Here is a 20,093-nt window from a genome sequence, read left to right on the forward strand (position 1 = left end):
CCAGTCCACTCTAATTAATTCCGCTCTCATACCTTCATAGTCTCCTTTATTCAAGCTCAGCACGCTTGTTTGAGATCCAACCTTCTCACCCTCTAATTGAATATGGAACTCAACCATGTTATGGTCACTCATTCCAAGGGGATCCTTTACTAGGACATTTTTAATTAATCCTGTCTCATTACACAGGACCAAATCTAAGGTTGCTTGCCCCCTGGTCGGTTCAGTTACATACTGCTCAAGAAACCCATCCCTAATACACTCAATGAACTCTTCCTCAAGGCTGCTCTGCCCAATTTGATTTGTCCAGTTAATATGATAATTAAAATCCCCCATAATTATAGCTGTTCCCTTATTACAAGCCTCAACTATTTCCTGATTAATACTCCATCCAACAGAGTTGCAACTGTTCGGAGGCCTATAGACTACACCCACTAGTGTTTTTTTCCCCTTATTATTCCTTATCTCCACCCAAACTGTTTCACTATCCTGCTCCTTTGACCCAATATCATTTCTCTGTATTATAGTGATTCCTTCCTTTATTAACATAGCCACCCCACCTCCTCTCCCTTCCTGCCTGTCCTTCCTGATTGTTAAATAACCTGGTATGTTTAATTCCCAGTCATGGTCACCCTGCAGCCATGTTTCTGTAATGGCCACAAGATCATACCCATGTCATTATTTGTGCCGTTAACTCATTCATTTTGTTACGAATGCTACGTGCATTCAGATAAAGAACTTTCAAATATGTTTTGTAACACTTAGTTCCTGTTTTTTCCCTTTTTAGTACTTTACTTTTTACTCCATACCTTCTGTCCCTTCCTGGCACATTCTGTTTTTTAATTCCCCCACTGCTACTTAAGTCTATGACCTTCTCTGTTGTCATTTCTATTATTTGCTCTCTAGAAACCTCCGCCCCACTAATTAGTTTAAAGCCCTCTCTACAGCCCTAGTTATATGATTCGCCAGGACTCTAGTCCCAGCACTGGCCAAGTGGAGTCCGTCCCAACAGAACAGCTCCCTCCTGTCCCAGTACTGGTGCCAGTGTCCCAAGAAGCAAAACCCATTTCTCCCACACCAGTCTTTGAGCCACGCATTTAACTCTAATTTTATTTATCCTAGCCAAATTTGCTCGTGGCTCAGGTAATAACCCAGAGATTATTACCCTTGAGGTTCTGTTTTTTAATTTGACCCCTAGCTGCTCATACTCCTTTAACAGAACCGTCTTCCTTGTCCTATCTACGTCGTTTGTCCCAACATGGACCACGACAACTGGATCCTCCCCCTCCCACTGCAAGTTTCTTTCCAGCCCAGAAGAGATGTCCTTAACCCTGGCACCAGGCAGGCAACACAGCCTTCGGGACTCCCGCTCTTGACTGCAGAGAACCCTATCTATCCCCCTAATGATACTATCCCCTACCACTACAACATTTCTTTTTACTCCCTCCACTTGAATGGCCCCCTGTACCACGGTGCTGTGGCCAGGTTGCTCATCCTCCCTGCAGTCCCCGCTCCCGTCCTCACAGGGAGTAAGAACCTCGATCCTGCTGGACAAGAACAAGGGCTGCGTCTCCTTCAACACTACATCCTGGATCCCTGTACCTTCCTCACTCGTAGTCACACCGTCCTGTCCCTGACCACGGACTACATCTGCAGTAATTAACTTCATAGGTGTGACCATCTCCTGAAACAGAGAGTCCAGGAACTTCTCCCCCTCCCTGATGTGTCGCAGTGTCCGAAGCTCGGTCTCAAGCTCCATAACATGGAACTTGAGTTCCTCTAGCAGCAAACACTTGTCGCAGATGTAATCACCGTTAGCCTCAATGGGGCTCCCACATCTCGCAACAGTAACACATCACCTGCTCCATTCTATATAATTAATTTAATTTCTTATTATTAGTTATGAAGAAGTGGTAGTGGTCTGGTGCAGGCACGCTCTGGAGAGCTGCAACTACTGATCACAGCAATTGGACACCAGCTTACTGCACCTGTCAAGGTCTCCACCTTCTCTATTCAAGAGAGCTAGTAGAAAGGTTATTTGACAAGGTTGTGCAGATTACATGCACAATACAAGTTGTCTCCTCTGACCCAATTTGCATGCATGTAATTTAAGGATCACTAGCATAAACCATCAGAACTCTTGATCTAATCATCTCTGGTAGGGAGAGTTAGAAGTTTGCAAGTAGCCCAGCCCCTGGTGAGTAGTCTGGATACATGTTGGCCATCAGCAGTTTGCCCCAATAGCTTTTATAATGATCCAAAGTAATTGTTTGTACAATAGAAAACAAGTCAAGGCACAAGTCAAGTTACAAACAATCCTCAATTCAGAGGCAGAATTTCCACATGAAGGAATTTTAAAAATTGGAATATAAAAGTATTACTACAACCATAAGATACCAATAATCAATGAGAAGATCATGTGGATGGTCTCAAACTTCAGGACAACTGGTTGCAATCTTAAATTGCCAGAAGAGGGAACATCAAGTGTACAGGATAATCTTAATCCCACCCAAGCTAGTGTGCATGGTTTGCTTTGATTAGTTGAAATTCACTAATTGCCATATAGAAATAAGGAAGTTTGTCTATGTAGTAGCTGCAAAGCACTACCAATTCAACAGATGGGTTTATTTAATCTAGTATATTTAAAAATTTGGACTACATGCAATAAAAAGTTATTTTACCTGACCAATAAGCCAAAGGAGACAGCTTCAAGATTGACATTGTTAATTATACACCAAAAAAAATCTCCACTCCCCCACCCCAATTCAGTGTTTGAAAAGCAACTTCAAATGTCAAGTAATTATCAGCAGGGTTTTAACTTTTAGCCTTTAGCTTAAATTTTAAACCTAACTGGTTCATTAAAAGTTATCAATTTCCTACAAGTCCATTTTATTTCCCACAAAACTCAATTCTTAAGTCTACTACTTTTGAGACAGTCACAAAGATCACAATGCAACTCAAGTTGTTTGGAAGGATAACAGCTTTCACTAGCTAGCTGGATAAAGGATAGGATTACAGTGTAAACATTCAGTCGTTGCTTTATGTAGATTCAGTTTCGTGCAACACTGCATTTCTAAATCTCTGGAGGCTATTTCGAGACTTCCCAGGAGTTCAATAGCTAGTCTAAACACTAGTACGCTTTCAGAGAACTGAAATCTCTTCTTTGAAGCCTGCAGAATCCGATTTCTCACAAGCAACAATTCAGTTTCTTACTAGTTAAACTGCTTATTTTCGCAATACAATATTAAATTTGCAAGAGTACCCATCCTTGCATATTTAAAATAATGGAGAGAAACTTTCTTAAAGTAGCATTTACACAAATCCCATATGAAACATTCAAAAGAAAAACTTTTGATGAATCGTTATTAGTGGTTCTTGTAGACAATCCTGAATACTTTGCTCCAAAAAGGATTGGAAAAATCTTATCCCTGCCTTTATCTCAAACCTGTATCCTGAAATAAAGCAGCTAAACAACATCCCAATAGTATAGTCTTACGAATCAACTGAAAACGACACAAGTTTACTTAAAAAAAAATACTAGTACCAACTAGCTCTCACTTCAGTTGTATACACATGCCCATAGAGTTATGAAATAAAAACCTCAAAAGTAGATTTAACATGTCCGCTGAGATAAAGCTGAGAGACAAGTTGCTGTTTCCACACATGCACCAGGTGTGGCGCCCTTCAGCATCTGGAGCGAGGGAGCCATCTTGCACACAATAATGTACAAAGATAAATTCGAAAAATCCGCAGAAAACAGTCGCTTTTGACGCCATTCTCGTCGAATCCGTCGAGCTGGTCGGAAAGGACAATCTTTCGGACCAGAAGGAGCAGGATTAAAGTATTTTCCTTCGTGTTGTTGCTGCCCAGCGCGTCCTCAGCCCGCTCAGCACAGTCATTCCACAGCCCACTAACGCGCTCCTTCATTGGCCGGCGCTTTAAACCGCGAGCCGACCAATCGCGGCCGGCCGCCGCGGCCCCAGTTCTGACGTAACCCCCAATAACACGGCTCGCTGCGCCTGCGCGATCCGAGTCAAACAAGAGTTCTGCCTTAAGATGGCGGCGGGGGCTTCAGATCTGTTGGACGATGTGTTCTTCTCAGACGTGGATGAGAAAGTGGTGAGCGACTTGGTCGGCTCCCTGGAGTCCCAGTTGGCGGCTACGGGCCACAACGCGGCGGAGCAGGCCGCAATCAGGCCGCAGGTGGTGAACAATCACGTGGAAAACACACCCGGGATGGTGAGCAATAATGTTGAGCTGCAAACAGCAGAGAACAAAATGGGACTGGCAGGAGCAGAGCTCTCCACCGCAGCCAAAATCAAAGTGGAGGAGAGCTTCGAGGGGAAAAGCGTACAGATTAACTCGCAGAACGCATTCGGCGGCGGGGTTTTGCCCTGCACGACGGCGGGGAGCGGGGTACAGCAAAGTGTTGTTATCAATAATGCAAGGTCCCAGGCTCCAGGAGTGGAACAAGAGCAGAGTACAGCGGCAGCAGCAGTGACAGGACCAGCAGCAGGAGCAGCAGCAACAGAAACATCAGCTTCAGGCAGCATCGGGCAGGGGAAATCGGTGGTCATAAGTGCAGTGGCAACCCCAGTGTCCAACCATGTGAAAACTGTCACCTCCACCGTGCAAACTCTTAATGGGAATAATGGAATGGTGATAAACTCTCACAATGCAGGAAATGCCACCACTTTCACTTGTTCGGCGGCTGCAACTACCTTGCCAGCAGTAACGGTGGTCAATAATGGACCTGGATCTGTTGTTAAAAACACAATTAATACAGGGTTGCCAGCGGCGTCTTTGCCGGCCTCTAGTTCTGCCTACACGGTTATTCAGACGTCTTTTGTCAGTACGCAGAATGTTCCTTCAACAGTCGTTTCCTCACAAGCAGCAGGACCCACAGTGACATTGGTGAGACCACCGCCACCTCACAGTGGCCCGTCTCTGTCCGTTGCATCGACGCCGAACGGTAGTAGCACTATATTGAACTCAACGGTTAGTGTAACTAACTTGCCGGCTCCTGGTGGCACTGGGGCTCCCCATCAGACTTCGCTTCTGACTTTAAACAGTCAACCTGCTAGTTTGTCGAGCAACGTTTCTTTGTCTGCTGGTGGACAGGTTATCAAATCTGAGTTACAGCCCAAAACTATTATACAGACACAACAGACTCTCAGTGCAGGAATATTGACATCAACAACTGGTAGTTCGGTGACCAGTGTAAACAATCAGTCAAATACAGGTACTATGGTAATAGGTCAGACTATACAAAGTGGGCTTCAGAATGTGGCATCCAATCCTGGCGGAATTTCCACTCAGTCAGTTGGTACACCAGCAGGAATGGGCAAAGGAACCATTAACACAGTTGCCCAAACTCTGGCAAGGACAGCAGCAGTGAACACTGGCCCAAGGACAACTATAACACCACAAGTTATAGCTCCCCGTCTCCCTCAACCCCCACAGCATCAGCCAAACATTCAAAACATTCAAATTCCCCCAGGTGAGAACCAGATCATATTGTTCAGTGGCATGTGCTTTTTTGTATTGTTACAACTTTTGGCAAATAGCTTATTTTGTTTTCCAACCCAATGCCAGTCTTCAGAGATGCAAGTTACAGTGTTGTAGGAGGCAAATAAACCAAAGTGGGAAAACTTAATGTGCAATGGGCGGTTAATAATCAGGGTGTAGATTATACTGACAGGAATATTGGCAGTAAAAAAAAATCCGTTTCTATTTTCCAAATTTTAATGTAATAGAACCTGATATGACTTCATAAATTAACAGTTGCAAATTATGAAAGGTTGACGTCACGTAGAAGCTAATTTAGCATAAAACTGTTAAACAATTGAACTCGTATATAACAATGCCATTACATTTTGTAATAATATTGCTCATTTCCAAGTGAGCTGTGAAAACCGCTTGCAGATCGAGTGCTCTTTTCATTTAAAACATTGATTGTTATCGGGGTTGTACAGCATAGCTGTAGTGCAGACTTCCATTCTACCTTGTACTGTATCGTGGATGTGTGTAGATGGATTTCTCTTGTATAACTGAGTAATCTGTTAGACCACCTGGTAAAGTTAGAATATTTTTTAAGAGGCAGAATAGTTTTGCACAACTTTTAACTATTATAAGATTAATATAAACCAATATGTAAATGTTCATCAGCACTTCCCTCTGCCCCAGAAATTAATTGAAGCCACAAAATGCTATTTAAAAAAAAAAATCCAAAATAATAATTACTGCTTACTGACATATCAAATGGGAGACTTATCCGGATGATTTATTGCCTGTTAGTATCAAATTGTTGCAGTGAAATAAATGGAGTACAACACTGATTAGAGCCCATAGGTGTTAATGAAACCAGCTATTAAAATGATTTCTACTTCTGTGGTATTCTTTCTTCTCTCCCCGAAACCAAAATTGCTGGACAAGTATCCATCTAACCTGAAGTAATATTATTTTGCACATTAGCATTTTCTTCAGAAATCAAGAGGAAAATGTATGAACATTGTACAAAGTAAAGGATCAAACACAGTGAACAGTACATTCGTCAAATTCTGCAAATAATCAGTGTTTGAAATTGCATAGTTTCCCTTTATCACTTGTGACCAAGAAGGTGGTAATGTGTTGGTGCTTAAGATCTAACATTGCTGAATTACTATTAATGCCCACAAAATATAACTTGTAATTGCTGCATTTACTGCTGCATTGTCTGACTGCAATCAATTTCAAGTTATTCATACATGATTATTGTCACTAGGATTTCAGTAAAGTGCAGTAGTGGACACATGAAATATTCTTCCTATATCTGCTTGAACAGAGAACAGCCAGCAGGAGAATTAGACATGCAGTCTAGATTTTGCTCTTCCAAACTTTGGGTTGCACCTGGAGTATTTTGAGCCACTATGAAGAAGTTCAACTTGTTACAGGAAACTTGTTGGGAACAATTTGAAATTATGAATTGTGTTGCACATGAATCATATTAACACAACATTAAAGGGGATTGCCGTAAAGGGAAATGAAAGTCTAGGGGAGTAAAAGTACTTCTCAATTTTGTGAAAGAAAAAAATTAAGCAAAAGTTTACTTTTTTTTAAAAAAAAGTAACATTTCATACTAGCAAGGAAATCCTTCAGACAAGTTTTCCTCCTTGCTAAGCCACTTGGTGACATCACCAATGAGGCATGTCCCTATGCAGCGTCATAGGAAAAAGTGAAGACCAGGACTGCAAACTGGCCATTTTCTATAAAATTGGGTAGTCATTTGAACTAAAAGTACTCCTAGACTTTTCTTCCCCTTTAAGTGCAGTGAAGCATCCACTACAAGCCCAGTGAGATCACTGAATATGTACTTTGACCTAAGTCACTGCCAATCCTGCTTTTGCATAAATAGAAAAAGAAAGGAAAGTAAAATCTAAATAATGAGGAATGGAGAGAGAGAAATCATAATAATTCCAGCACAAAATGATACAGTGTGCCTCTCAAACAACATCTTTGAATGAATTAAATGAAGAGATTGCGTGTTCTTAACCTACGATGGAGCCATTATTTAACATTAGAATTCTGGAATCTTAGGTGTTCAGGTTTTTTTTATAAGAAGTAAAATAAACCAAAATGTTGTTTGAAAAAAGTATATTCCATACGTTTTTGGTTTAACAAAAAAATCCAAGAGTGATAGTTTTTCCGAGTAGAATGAATGAAAGGATGATATTTACAGCAAAGTGTCAGTTTATAGAATGCGTAAAATTCAAAACTTTGTACTTACAGCTTTGTTGTATGAGGTTTTTTGGGGATTGCATTCTACAAAGGTGTATCCAGACAGTATTTCACAACATTCAAGTCGCACTTAGGCTGAGTTTAATACAAAGAGAGCAGTTCTTTATTCCACGAGGGATTGCTAACAATTTGCTATCACAAGATTTCAGACTTTTCACTAAAATATATGGGGTTATATGATAAATGTAAATGTGCAAGGTTTTTTAAAAAAATGCATGTTACTTAAAAAAAAATAGAAAGCATTTTCTGTTAATGATATCCCACATGCAGTCACATAAACAAATAATGCACACAGAACTCCTAGATTCACAACTGTCATTTCAGCATGTGGTGTAGACTGAATTAATAAGAAAAGCCTCTCAATCACTCCAAGTTTGAAACTTAATTTTATTGTAGGGAATAGGTTTAGTTATTAAAATAAGAACTATATACTTGAGAATGCTCCATGTATGAAAGCTGTTTACATACTAACAGTTCTGTTCAGTATAGTTGCACTAATGCTAGTTTTCAATTGCTATGTATAACTTTAAAGGTTGCTTCACAGCCTAAACATGTGAAGTAAATTAATTGACAAGTTAAAGAATTTGCAGGCAATGTGACTGAAATTTAAAGTGATTAGAGACAAAACGTACAATTTTACAGTTGAGCTCAGGACTCAAAAGTAGAATAGTATTATATGTCTAAAATTTTTGTGGCTGGTTTAGGTTAGGTGGACTCTGAGTGAATTGAAAGAGTGAATGCTCCTCAATAACTCTTAATTGGTTGACTCTCTGTTGTGTTAGCCTTAGCATTTCTGAAATTGGGGGAGGGAAAGAGCGAGGGAGAAAATCAGTGGTCCTGATCTGGTTCTGCAAAAGGTGCGCATTTGTACATGTGCTGGGATGGCAGGATCAAACTCCGCTGTGATGCTTCTGCGGATGAATAAAGTGTTGTCAAGCTCACGCGTGGGCAAGATATTGGAGGGTGACCAGTGGCAGTGGAGCTGTCCCCTGTAAGGAATCAACACTATTTGAGAGGAGAATGAAGAAAGTTGACAAGCAAAAAACTACATTTAGCTTCAGTTTGAGACAGGTCACTTCGAGGCCAGTGAAGGGAAACCGGGGTAAAATTATTCTTTGTTCTCTTATTGTCCCAGTTGAAGTGAGGTGCTTGAACCACACAAGGATGTCTCCCAATCTTCAGATCCTGCTACTCCTGAAGTTAGGATGAAAACACCTCATCAAATGTAATATACAGGAGAGTACTCAACTTCTCTCCACAATAAATCAGTTGGCATGCACTCTGTAAATTCCAATATTCATGCTTATTACTTCAGATATTCATGGAATAAACAATACATATAAATTAAATCATGATAAATCCAACTATGTAGCCGAATCTCTCAATCTTATACAAAATGTTTTGTGTTTGGATGTGCAGTCTTAGGTTTTTCATACTAAATTTCACTATAGAAGTCATATTATTATCTCGTGCGCAAATTAGTTTACCTAAGACAATAAGAACACAAGAAATAGGAGCAAGAGTAGGCCATTCGGTCCTTCGAGCTTGCTCCGCCATTCAATAAGATCATGGCTGATCTTCTACCTCAACTCCACCTTCCCGCACTATCCCCATATCCCTTGATTCCCTTAATATCCAAAAATCTATCGATCTCTGTCTTGAATATACTCAACGACTGAGCCTCCACAGCCTTCTGGAGTAGAGAATTCCAAAGATTCACAACCTTTTGAGTGAAGAAATTTCTCCTTGTCTCAGTCCTAAATGGCCGACTGAGACTGTGACCCCTAGTTCTAGACTCCCCAGCCTGGGGAAACATCCTCCCTGCATCTACCCTGTCAAGCCCTGTAAGAATTTTGTATGTTTCAATGAGATCACCTCTCATTCTTCTAAACGCTAGGGAATATAGGCCTAGTCTACTCAATCCCTCCTCATAGGACAATCCCCCCATCCCAGGAACCAGTCTGGTGAACCTTCGTTGCACTCCCTCCTAAGGCAAGTATATCCTTCCTTGGGTAAGGAGACCAGAACTGTACACAGTACTCCAGGTGCGGTCTCACCAAGACCTTATATAATTGCAGTAAGATTTCTTTACTCTTATACCCCAATCCTTCTGTAATAAAGGCTAACATACCATTTGCTTTGCTAATTGCTTGCTGTACCTGCATGTTAACTTTCAGTGATTCTTGTACTGTACAAGGACACCCAGGTCCCTCTGAATACCAACATTTAAAAAAAAATTGCTTTTCTATTTTTCCTACCAAAGTGGATAACTTCACATTTCCCCACATTATATTCCATCTGCTATGTTCTTGCCCACTCACTTAACCTGTCTATATCCCTTTGTAGCCTCTTTGCATCCTCCTCACAACGCACTTTCTGCATTTGCCTACAAAACAACAATCATTGCTTTGGGGCTTCCCAAGGATGTGAAAGGTGCTTGTATAAATGAAAGTTCTTTCTCTAGTAAATAAACAATAACTTGTAGTAGTTAAAGTTTATATTTCTTTTTGTGGGGTAAGGATTTTGGGCTCTTTTGTCCAATAATTTAATTGAAATTTAGTTCCGTCACCGATCTATTTTACACCCCGTGACCACAATGTGGGATAACAGAAATAGAAAATGCCCTATATTTAACCATTAGTTTAATGAAAATCAAAATAGTAGACATTTTAGATTACAATTTATGTGTACATAATTGTAGAGGAAATTGTGCTGAATAAAATAATATAGATTCCATACTTTGTTTGAAATTAAACTTGCAAAGTTTTTTTTAAATAACTAAATGTCAAATGAATGTTACACTACCAGCTGTGGCTATCTTACCTTAAAAACTCAGGTTCTTGATTTAAAAGTCATTAATTGTAAATGACCAGCACTCAACATTAACTTTGGCAATAGGGTAAGTAGCTTCCAAATTTCACTTGCCATAACAAAATTATTAATTAGTTTGATATCACAGTAATATATTTGGATGTACAATAAAATGTACAGCATTTGTCATTATTTATCTTGAAATACCATTCTACAACTGAAGCATTAAGAAAACACTTTAAAGATGAACAACAGTATTAAAGGCAAGTTAAAAGAATTAACAGTGACACCACCAAAAGCTACTGACTTACAAAACAAATTAAGTTGCTTTGAAGAAGTGGACAACTGTTCCGAAGCCTGGACCTCATTACTGAATTACAGAATGCTGTTAATCTAATTATCGATGCAGAACGTAAAGCTCAGTATTTAAGTGAAAACCACCAGTTGTGATCTTCACGTGTCACCTATATCCTTATAAACAGCCTCCCGACTCTATGATGAAAATGATGTTGCGACTAAAACTAATTTGCCATTTTTTCAGTAATACCTGCCGCTAGCTCAAAATACTTCACTTCATTGAAGATTTTTTTTAAATGCCACACACAAGCCACATTAAAAAGGTCCTCCCTGTATGGTAGTGTTATGAACAATTGATGAACAGAATTCTTCCTGTTTACATGCAGAAAAAGTATTTTTGTTGTAACCTGTTGCACAGCGAGTGGAGGGGACCCTAAAATGCACAGCAAGTGCAATGAGAATATGAAGAATTGACAAGAGGGAGAATGAATACACAGTTAAGAAAATGCACATATGATAGCTGGATAGTTTCCAAAAGTAATTAAAACAAAATTTGGTAGTGTTCCCCTTTGCATGTGGGAAATTTGTTTTAGTTTAAAAAAAAAAAATCTAAATAAAGTTAATAATTGGACATTGACAACTAACTTTAAGAGCGGGTAGTCATTGTCCAGAAATTTAGTAAGGGGTCTGGTGTTGGCATGATTATCAGAATTTTGGTAGGAGACAATACAGACTGGTTTTTATTGACTGCTAGATTTTATGGTTCTGCAATGATGTATCTCGTTGATGTTTATATTGTGGCAGAGTTAATTTAGTTAAATAGACAAGTACATAGAACATTGCAATTTTTTGTTTAAAGAGTGCATACGTGTAGGAAAAGTGTTATTTAACTTTGATAGTTTTATATTGCGCTAAAACTTAAAGCAGATTTTACTCACTTAGTCACTGCAACTAGACTACAATAATCTTTTAAGAACCAGACAGGTTTAGCTATCAGTACCGTTCATTTTTAAGTGCTACAGCACTACTTGAAATCTGATGTTATATTTTTATTGCTCAATTAGTATTTTTAACCTGTGGAAGGAGAGACACGAGCATTTTTTTCTCTTCCTCTCCAGTCTCCCATCATATTGTGCAGGCAAGTAACTTGCTTCTGGGGGTTGAGCGATATTTCTTTTCAGCTGGCCACTAGGGTATGTGCGAATGGGATGGGGCGATATCCCTCTCCACCCTATAGGGAAAACACTTGGCCTTTGCTCTATGTTTCCATACAACAGCACAGTAATTCACAGTGTGAAGGTCTGCGCTTAACAGCAATAACTGCTCCAATGCATGGTATTACGTTATTTAGAACAGTTAAATGCCTTTCCCTTTATCTTTGAGAAGGCTTTACGGCCTACATAGCAATGTTTTCCCCCCTAAAAGGGGTACATTTTTCAGATGTCAAATCTAAGTATGCAGCATGTGAATCTTAAGAGTTTGTGACAATTATAAATGGGCAGAACTATTGCACGATCATCCTAAAGTAACTTTGGTAAATTATTACTGGAGGTGATGGGGCGGGGAAGAGAAGAAAAAGACAAAAATGTGCTACACTCAAATAGAATACTGAATGTGCATGTATGTAAACACTTTTATTGTGGCCACATTTGAATGTAATCTTTTATGAATTAGATCCCATCTCCCTTATGCTGTAGGACTTGATACTTTGATTCATTCATTGCCATTAGATGAATTGGATGTGAATGCTTAATAAACAGTGTACTGAAACTTGTGCCCATTTGTATAGTACCTGATAAGCATGAACCATCTTCAGAGCCTTGTATTAACAGGTATTAAAAACAAAATAACAGTATTTAATTCATAGAACATTTCTCATAGATCTAGTTCCTACAGGGGTTTAAAAATCACTTAGGTGCAGACCCATCATTTAGATCTCTGGACAGTCACTATTTTCTTCTTTGCGGTCCAACGGACAATATAATTTTGTTTCCTTGAACACATTTTGAAAAGAGTTGGAGTTACATCTTGTTAGCGCCAAGTCTCCATCCAAGCCCAGCATCAGCGCCATCATTTTTATTGACTCGGAAAGACTGAGTTTCTTTCTTCTTTAAACTACTTTAGAGTGCTCTCCAAAATATTCCCCAGTATTTAAAATTAATGGGGCCATAATTTTCGACCCCTACAGGTGCGTACGAGGTGCGCATGCGTCCATAAGGGCTTCGCAAGTTCCGGGGTTAGGCTGCGCATGCGCTAAAACCCGGAACTTGCGATTGCATCCCCGGGAAAAGGGCCTCCACGGGCGTTCTGCCCAGCGAATGCCCGTGAAATTCTTACATCTGGTTAAAGCAGGCATAAGGCCTGCTTTTACCAGTGTTAAGAGTTTTAAAAAAACAAAAATAATTTTTACATTTAAAAACTTGTGAAATTATTTTTCAAAAAATTAATTTTTTGTTTTAAATATTTAATTAAATGCCATTTTAATTAATTTTAAATATATGATTTTTTTTTTAATTATTTGAAGTGTAGAAGTATTTTTTGGGGTATTCCCATTCACACTTATGGGGATTCCGTACATACGGAACCTCTAAGTATGAATGGGGATTCCCTTCCGTCATTGGTTGGGCCGGCCCACGTGATCCCAGGGGCGCTTGCGAACCGCCTGCGCCCCTGGGATACGTGGGCCTCTACACATGTCTACGCGTAGAGGCCCAGGAGCGCAAGTCTCCGTGGATCCCGAGGCAGAAGGTAAGTTCGTAGATTTTTTTGCCGGTCGGAGGCATCCGCCCGCGGGTAGCCTCCGACTGCAAACTCGGGCCCAATAAATATATGTATATACATAGAAGAATTGGCATGGTACAAGGTATTTCCATGAACTGGCATTTGCAACAAACATACTCCAAGGAATGCAAGAGTACAAATTGATTTTAATAATGCAAGAAGAGAAGTTAGTGTAAATATTTATTGGGAGCAAAATGTAGTTTTTCAATAGAAGCACCAAGTCTATAAGAGCTGGAGATAATTAAGAGGACGAGGTTAGGTTGGGGAAAAAGCTATGGTGCTATTATGACAGTGTGAGAGATGACGAGGGAAGAAAAGGTAAAAGATTTTTGTGTTCTGTTCTCAATTAACTTTTAGTCACACATACTTATGTGTTGCTGCTTGAACAAATCTTGGCTCTGGAAGACATCTTTTTTTTAAAAAGTTATCTTTTTATGCCAATTTCTGCAAGTAATGTCTGAACTTTTGAGTGAATTTGCAGAGTATTGTCAAAGTTTAAAAAAAGAGGAACGTCATCTATATTGATATTAGAAAGTTAACGTAGGATCTTTCATTAAAGTTGTTTAAAAGTGGGGGAAATATGTTGCATTGTCATTTAACTTTCCCATTAAGTGGTACGGTACAGTTCTCCACATGATGAGCTTGTAATCTTGGTGGCCTGTTCAGAGGATGCAAGTACAGGCCAGGTATATCACTATAAGGAGCAAGGGAAAATTAAGCAGCAACACTATATGGCTGGAAGCTATCCCATGAAGTGGCATGGTACCGTTCTCCATATTTGATACGCCATTCCAAGCTGGCAAGTGTAGGCCATGGATTTTTCCATTTGGAACAAGGAAAAATTGAGGGGTAGTCTGCCCGGGCCTTTTTCACACATCTTGCCGCTGATAATTGTGGCGGTCCAGGAGCACACCACCTCAGAATTATCTTTTGTGGGGGAGGAGTGGATATAGCGAAAAAAAAATACAAAATAATTTAATGCTTAGATAATTTGAACTTCTCACACGAGAATAAAACTTACATGAAATTCAAAATGTATTGATGTATGTTAGTACTGCAAATATACCAGACCCCAGTGAATTTTTACATTACCCATTACATTTTCAGTGATCCTAAAAGGGGCAAAAGCTAGTTTGCAAGCATCCCAAGGAGTGTTTGAACAGGATACACATTTATGCAGCTTGTTTCAGTTAGATACGTACACTGCAGACCTTGTGGATTTTACAGTGTAATATGTGTGTACATTTTGTTTACTGAGAAGAGAAACTCTTCTAACTACTTCCAGTAAGTTTAAGGTTTCAAGTTTATAATTTGCAAGAACGCAAATGTTGAAATTGTAGCCACATCTGGGATTATAACCCTCGATGACAAGGCCCTGATAAACAGTGGCATACTTCACCAAAGACCTTCTAAGTCAAGTTCTTTAAAATCAGATATATTGGGGTAATTTTGAGAGGCTCCATTCCCGGGTTAGAGATTGGGCTATAACACTCTAGGACCAATTCTGTGATCTGTTGAGCGACACTCCACATATGATGCTGAACTTTGCAAAATTGCTAGTATTGTTTCCTATTAAACACATTTAAAAAAATCTTACCTGATTCATCCTTCTTTACAAGAGAGAGAATTTTGGCCCACTATGACCTGTTCCATTGCCATTAGGCCTGCTCTGCTCGGCCACTGTCCACTCCTGTCTACTTCACTACTGCCCATTCCAATTACTTGAAAATGGCTGGCTTAACGTTTATACATGGCAATGTAACGATTCGCAGGTGAGCTATTCATTTTTAAATATAGTGGCATCTCGATCATCCACACTCCCAATTTCATACCTTTGATTCCATCTTTGAGGAATTCGGGCTGGGAGACCAAATGGTAAGTGAACAGTTATTTTAAAAAAGGGAAAGTTTGGTTAATTTGGAACCCCTGTTGAAGGAAGTTTAGGGGACGTGTAGTTAACTGCCAGTTAGCTTCATTCACTGTGAGTTTGTGTCCCTTCCATGAAAGATTAAGGTTCCACTACAAGTGACAATTTTACCTTTTCTTCAAACTGAGTAACTATAGCACAGGTTTTTTTTTTAAATCTGCGGTATTTGAAGCAAACACACCAAATAATCATCCTAAAGTTGAAAGGAACTTACTTATAATACTTGTATTCAGAGGGAACTGGCACAATATGATCCTCATTCAAGAGCTATTTGGAAACCTCAGAATCCAAATAATATGAATTTGGCAAACCCTGGTTCCAGTAAAGTGATTATTCAGGGTAAGGCGCATCCTGAAAATGCATTTTCAGTCGACTGATTCTGATTTTGTTAATTAGGAGCAAATAATTTCAAAGCACTTTGCTGATTTGAATAGCGAAAATAGAAAGATTAATTTTTTACCTGCATTAAAAAAAGAAAGTTTCTGGAATATTGCTGTAGCAATAGTTTTGAACCGAACATTAAGGGGAAATATTAATGCAGTGCTTGGAAGGGAGAAAAACATATGGTCACTAGACCACCAACCTGCAGAATCTTCAAACCCTGATCTCTCCATTTTGAAACTTGTTAAAGCCAGACTGTTTGTTTTTTATTTTTTCCTCAGACAGATTAACACACCTTCTCCAAATAATTATTACACACGTGAGTATTTGGGATCTCAATTTGAATCTAGCCTAGGCTGACCAAATGAATGTGTCCTCTGTCCGCCAGCTTTATGAAATGAGTTTGGTCAGTCTTGATACAGATTCCCACCACAAATAGTTTTTTTTATTCATTCGTGGGATGTGGGTGTCGCTGGCTAGGCCAGCATTTATAACCCATCCCTAATTTCCCTTGAGAAGGTGGTGGTGAGCCGCCTTTTTGAACTGCTGCAATCCATGTGGTGAAGCTACTCCCACAATGCTGTTAGGGAGGGAGTTCCAGGATTTTGACCCAGCGACGATGAAGGAACGGCGATATATTTCCAAGTCAGGATGGTGTGTGACTTGGAGGGGAACTTGCAGGTGGTGGTGCTCCCATGCGCCTGCTGCCCTTGTCCTTCTAGGTGGTAGAGGCCGCGGGTTTGGGAGGTGCTGCCAAAGAAGCCTTGGCGAGTTGCTACAGTGCATCTTGTAGATGGTACACACTGCAGCCACGGTGTGCCAGTGGTGGAGGGAGTTAATGTTTAAGGTGGTGGATGGGGTGCCAATTAAGCGGGCTGCTTTGTCCTGGATGGTGTCGAGCTTCTTGAGTGTTGTTGGAGCTGCACTCATCCAGGCAAGTGGAGAGTAGTCCATCACACTCCTTACTTGTGCCTTGTAGATGGTGGAAAGGCTTTGGGGAGTCAGGAAATGAGACACTTGCCGCAGAATACCCAGCCTCTGACCTGCTCTTGTAGGCACAGTATTTATGTGGCTGATCCAGTTAAGTTTCTGGTCAATGATAACCCTCCAGGATGTTGATGGTGGGGGATTTGGTGATGGTAATGCTGTTGAATGTTAAGGGGCGGTGGTTAGATGCTCTCTTGTTGGAGATAATCATTTCCTGGCACTTGTGTGGCGCGAATGATACTTGCCACTTATCAGCCCAAGCCTGAATGTTGTCCAGGTCTTGCTGCATGCGGGCATGGACCGCTTCATTATCTGAGGAGTTGCGAATGGAACTGAACACTGTGCAATCATCAGAGAACATCCCCACTTCTGACCTTATGATGGAGGGAAGGTCATTGATGAAGCAGCTGAAGATGGTTGGGCTTAGGACACTGCCCTGAGGAATACCACAATTATCTTCCTTTGTGCTAGGTATGACTCCAGCCTGTGGAGAGTTTGTCCCCTGATTACCATTGACTTCAATTTTACTAGGTCTCCTTGATGCCACACTCTGTCAAATGCTCCCTTGATGTCAAGGGCAGTCACTCTCACCTCACCCCTGGAATTCAGCTCTTTGTCCATGTTTGGACCAAGGCTGCAATGAGGTCTGGAGAAGGGTGGTCCTGGTGGAACTTAAACTGAGCATCGGTGAGCAGGTTATTGGTGAGTAAGTGCTGCTTGCTAGCACTGTCAACTGTGGTGGAATACAATTCTGCTGCTGATGATGGCCCACAGCATCTCATGGATGCCCAGTTTTGAGCTGCTAGATCTGTTCTGAATCTATCCCATTTAGCACGGTGGTAGTGCCACATAACACGATGGAGGGTGACCTCAGTGTGAAGACGGGACTTTGTCTCCACAAGGACTGTGCGATGGTCACTGCTGCCAATACTGTCATGGACAGATGCATTTGCGACAGGTAGATTGGTGAGAATGAGGTCAAGTAAGTTTTTCCCTCGTGTTGGTTCTCTCACCACCTGCCGCAGGCCCAGTCTGGCAGCTGTGTCCTTCATGACTCGGCCAGTTCGGTCAGTAGTGGTGTTGCCAAGCCACTCTTGGCGATGGACATGGAAGCCCCCCACCCACAATACATTCAGTGCCCTTACTACCCCCAGTGCTTCTTCCAAGTGGTGTTCAACATGGAGGAGTACTGATTCATCAGCTGGGGGAGAGCAGTAGGTGGTAATCAGCAGGAGCCAATAACTCAGCACAAAAGTGGCACTTTCACCAGAGAGGGCCGTAAGGATAGCTGGTGCAGTAGTGGGTGTTCGAATATGGGAACTAAAGCATATTGTTGGGGCAGAGTGCAAGAAGCTTTAGTTTGCAGCTGACCTGGGAGTGCTTAGTGACGACTGGTTGCAAACAAAAGTCAGAAAACAAACATTCTATTCTCCGGCACTGGTCTCCTGCATATTTAGCATCAAATTTGACAACTTTATACTAATCGGCCATTAGCTGAGTTTCACCGACATGCGAGATTGGAGAAATGCAGTCAGATGGAAGCAAATTAAGAAAGAGATGATGGGGATGTGTTGTGCTGGACAAAGTAATGAGAAAGAAAAAATTACCAGAGTAATGTGGAAACCTCAGCTGTACACATTACAGTATATGTTGCGTTAATGTGATAGTTATTGGGTTAAATGTAATTAGAAGATGCCAATTCTGTAGATCTGTTTTGAGATGAGAATTGAAGATACCTGCAGTGTAATGGGGATAGATAATTACACGTACAGGATTTCAGGGTCCAGCAATGCCACACGGAAAAGTTCTCTGAACCTTTTGTGGGCAGATAAAAGTGACAAAATTGCCAAATTCACATTCACCCATAGTCATTTACATTCCCTGTTAAAGGGCATCAAATTCTTGTTCTATACATAAGCAATATTCAACAATGAGAATGGGTAAAATAGTGTTGGGTGTAAACTTCCATGCAGGTGTCTGATTAGCACTTTTGTGACAGTAAAGTACAGTCGTATTATGTAGATAAAGGTCAGTGAGTGGATTGGAAATAGTAGGAAGGAGGCAAGCGGCTGAAGAACTGTGAGGACCATACAAGGAAAAAGACTAAAATAAGTGTTATCAGCAAGGCAAGCAATATTCTCTTCTCTTAGGCAGTCCCTTGGAACCGAGGATGACTTGCTTCCACATTAAAAATGAGTTATCAGGTGACTGATGAGTCCAGTGCGGGACCTACAGTCTCCGTCACAGGTGGGGCAGATGGTGGTTGAAGGGGCGGGTGGGTGGGGTGCTTGGGTTGACGTGCGCTCCTTGCGCTTGGCTTCCGCTTGCTCCCGGTGAAGAGACTCGAGGTGTTCGGCGCCTTCCCGGATGCTTCTCCTCCACTTTGTGCGGTCTTGGGCCAGGGATTCCCAGGTGTCGGTGGGGATGTTGCACTTTTTCAAGGAGGCTTTGAGGGTGTCCTTGAAGCGTTTCCTCTGCCCACCTGGGGCTCTCTTGACGTGTCGGAGCTCCGAGTAGAGCGCTTGTTTTGGGAGTCTCTTACCGGGCATGCCGACGATATTGAGACTCTCAAAAGAGGTACATGGAGGGTTCAAAAACAAAATATTGGAAATTCACAGCAGGTCTGTCAGCATCTGAGAAGAGAAAAGACAGGTTAACATTCGGAGTACAGATCCTTTATCAGAACTGGAGGGATGGGTTCATCTTTTTTGTTAATTCTGTTGAAGGGGCTGTACTTGAAACTTTAAGCTCTGCACTTGAAACATTAAGTTATCTTTTTTCTCTTCAGATGCTGACAAACTTAGTTTATTTCTGCATTTTATATTTCCAGCCTTTATAGTTTTCCCCCTTTTTCTATCACTGTGAAGATATGTTTGCATTTACTGAATGCCGCCGTGAATGATATTTCCAAGTAGGTCGACTGTACATTGGATCATGTGGTAGTTATCTACATAATTTGAGACAACAAGCAATCAGAGATGACTATGAAGTTGCAAAATGAAAGTGCAAAAGTAACAATACTTGGGCTGTATCCAGTGCTGATCGATGTGTAGTGGAAAGTGGAAATGGATAATTGGCTGTAACCAACAGTTGAATTAGAGGAAAGATGACAGAAGAAAATACATTGATAATTGAA

At 40.8% G+C, this 20,093-nt stretch overlaps 1 protein-coding gene and 1 long non-coding RNA gene across 3 annotated transcripts in view; one reads left to right on the forward strand and one right to left on the reverse strand.

The window, feature by feature from the left end:
- LOC147108805 (uncharacterized) overlaps positions 1-4,126 on the reverse strand; it is a 29,936-nt gene extending 25,810 nt beyond the window's left edge. Inside the window, exon 1 of the long non-coding RNA XR_015080664.1 lies at positions 3,598-4,126. This is a non-coding gene — a long non-coding RNA (uncharacterized LOC147108805). The remainder of the gene's footprint in view (positions 1-3,597) is intronic.
- The window catches only part of taf4a (TAF4A RNA polymerase II, TATA box binding protein (TBP)-associated factor), an 80,978-nt gene continuing 64,894 nt past the window's right edge, over positions 4,010-20,093 (forward strand). Inside the window, exon 1 of one of the 2 annotated variants that reach the window (XM_086005656.1) lies at positions 4,010-5,497. In XM_086005656.1, coding sequence (XP_085861782.1) covers positions 4,054-5,497 — 1,444 coding nt within the window. In that variant the 5' untranslated portion in view covers positions 4,010-4,053. The remainder of the gene's footprint in view (positions 5,498-20,093) is intronic. The other variant, XM_086005655.1, reaches the window with a different exon arrangement.

This window comes from Somniosus microcephalus, chromosome 13, assembly GCF_052327205.1.
Source record: "Somniosus microcephalus isolate GS21.2 chromosome 13, FLI_Smic_1.0, whole genome shotgun sequence".
Classification (NCBI taxonomy): Eukaryota; Metazoa; Chordata; class Chondrichthyes; order Squaliformes; family Somniosidae; genus Somniosus; species Somniosus microcephalus.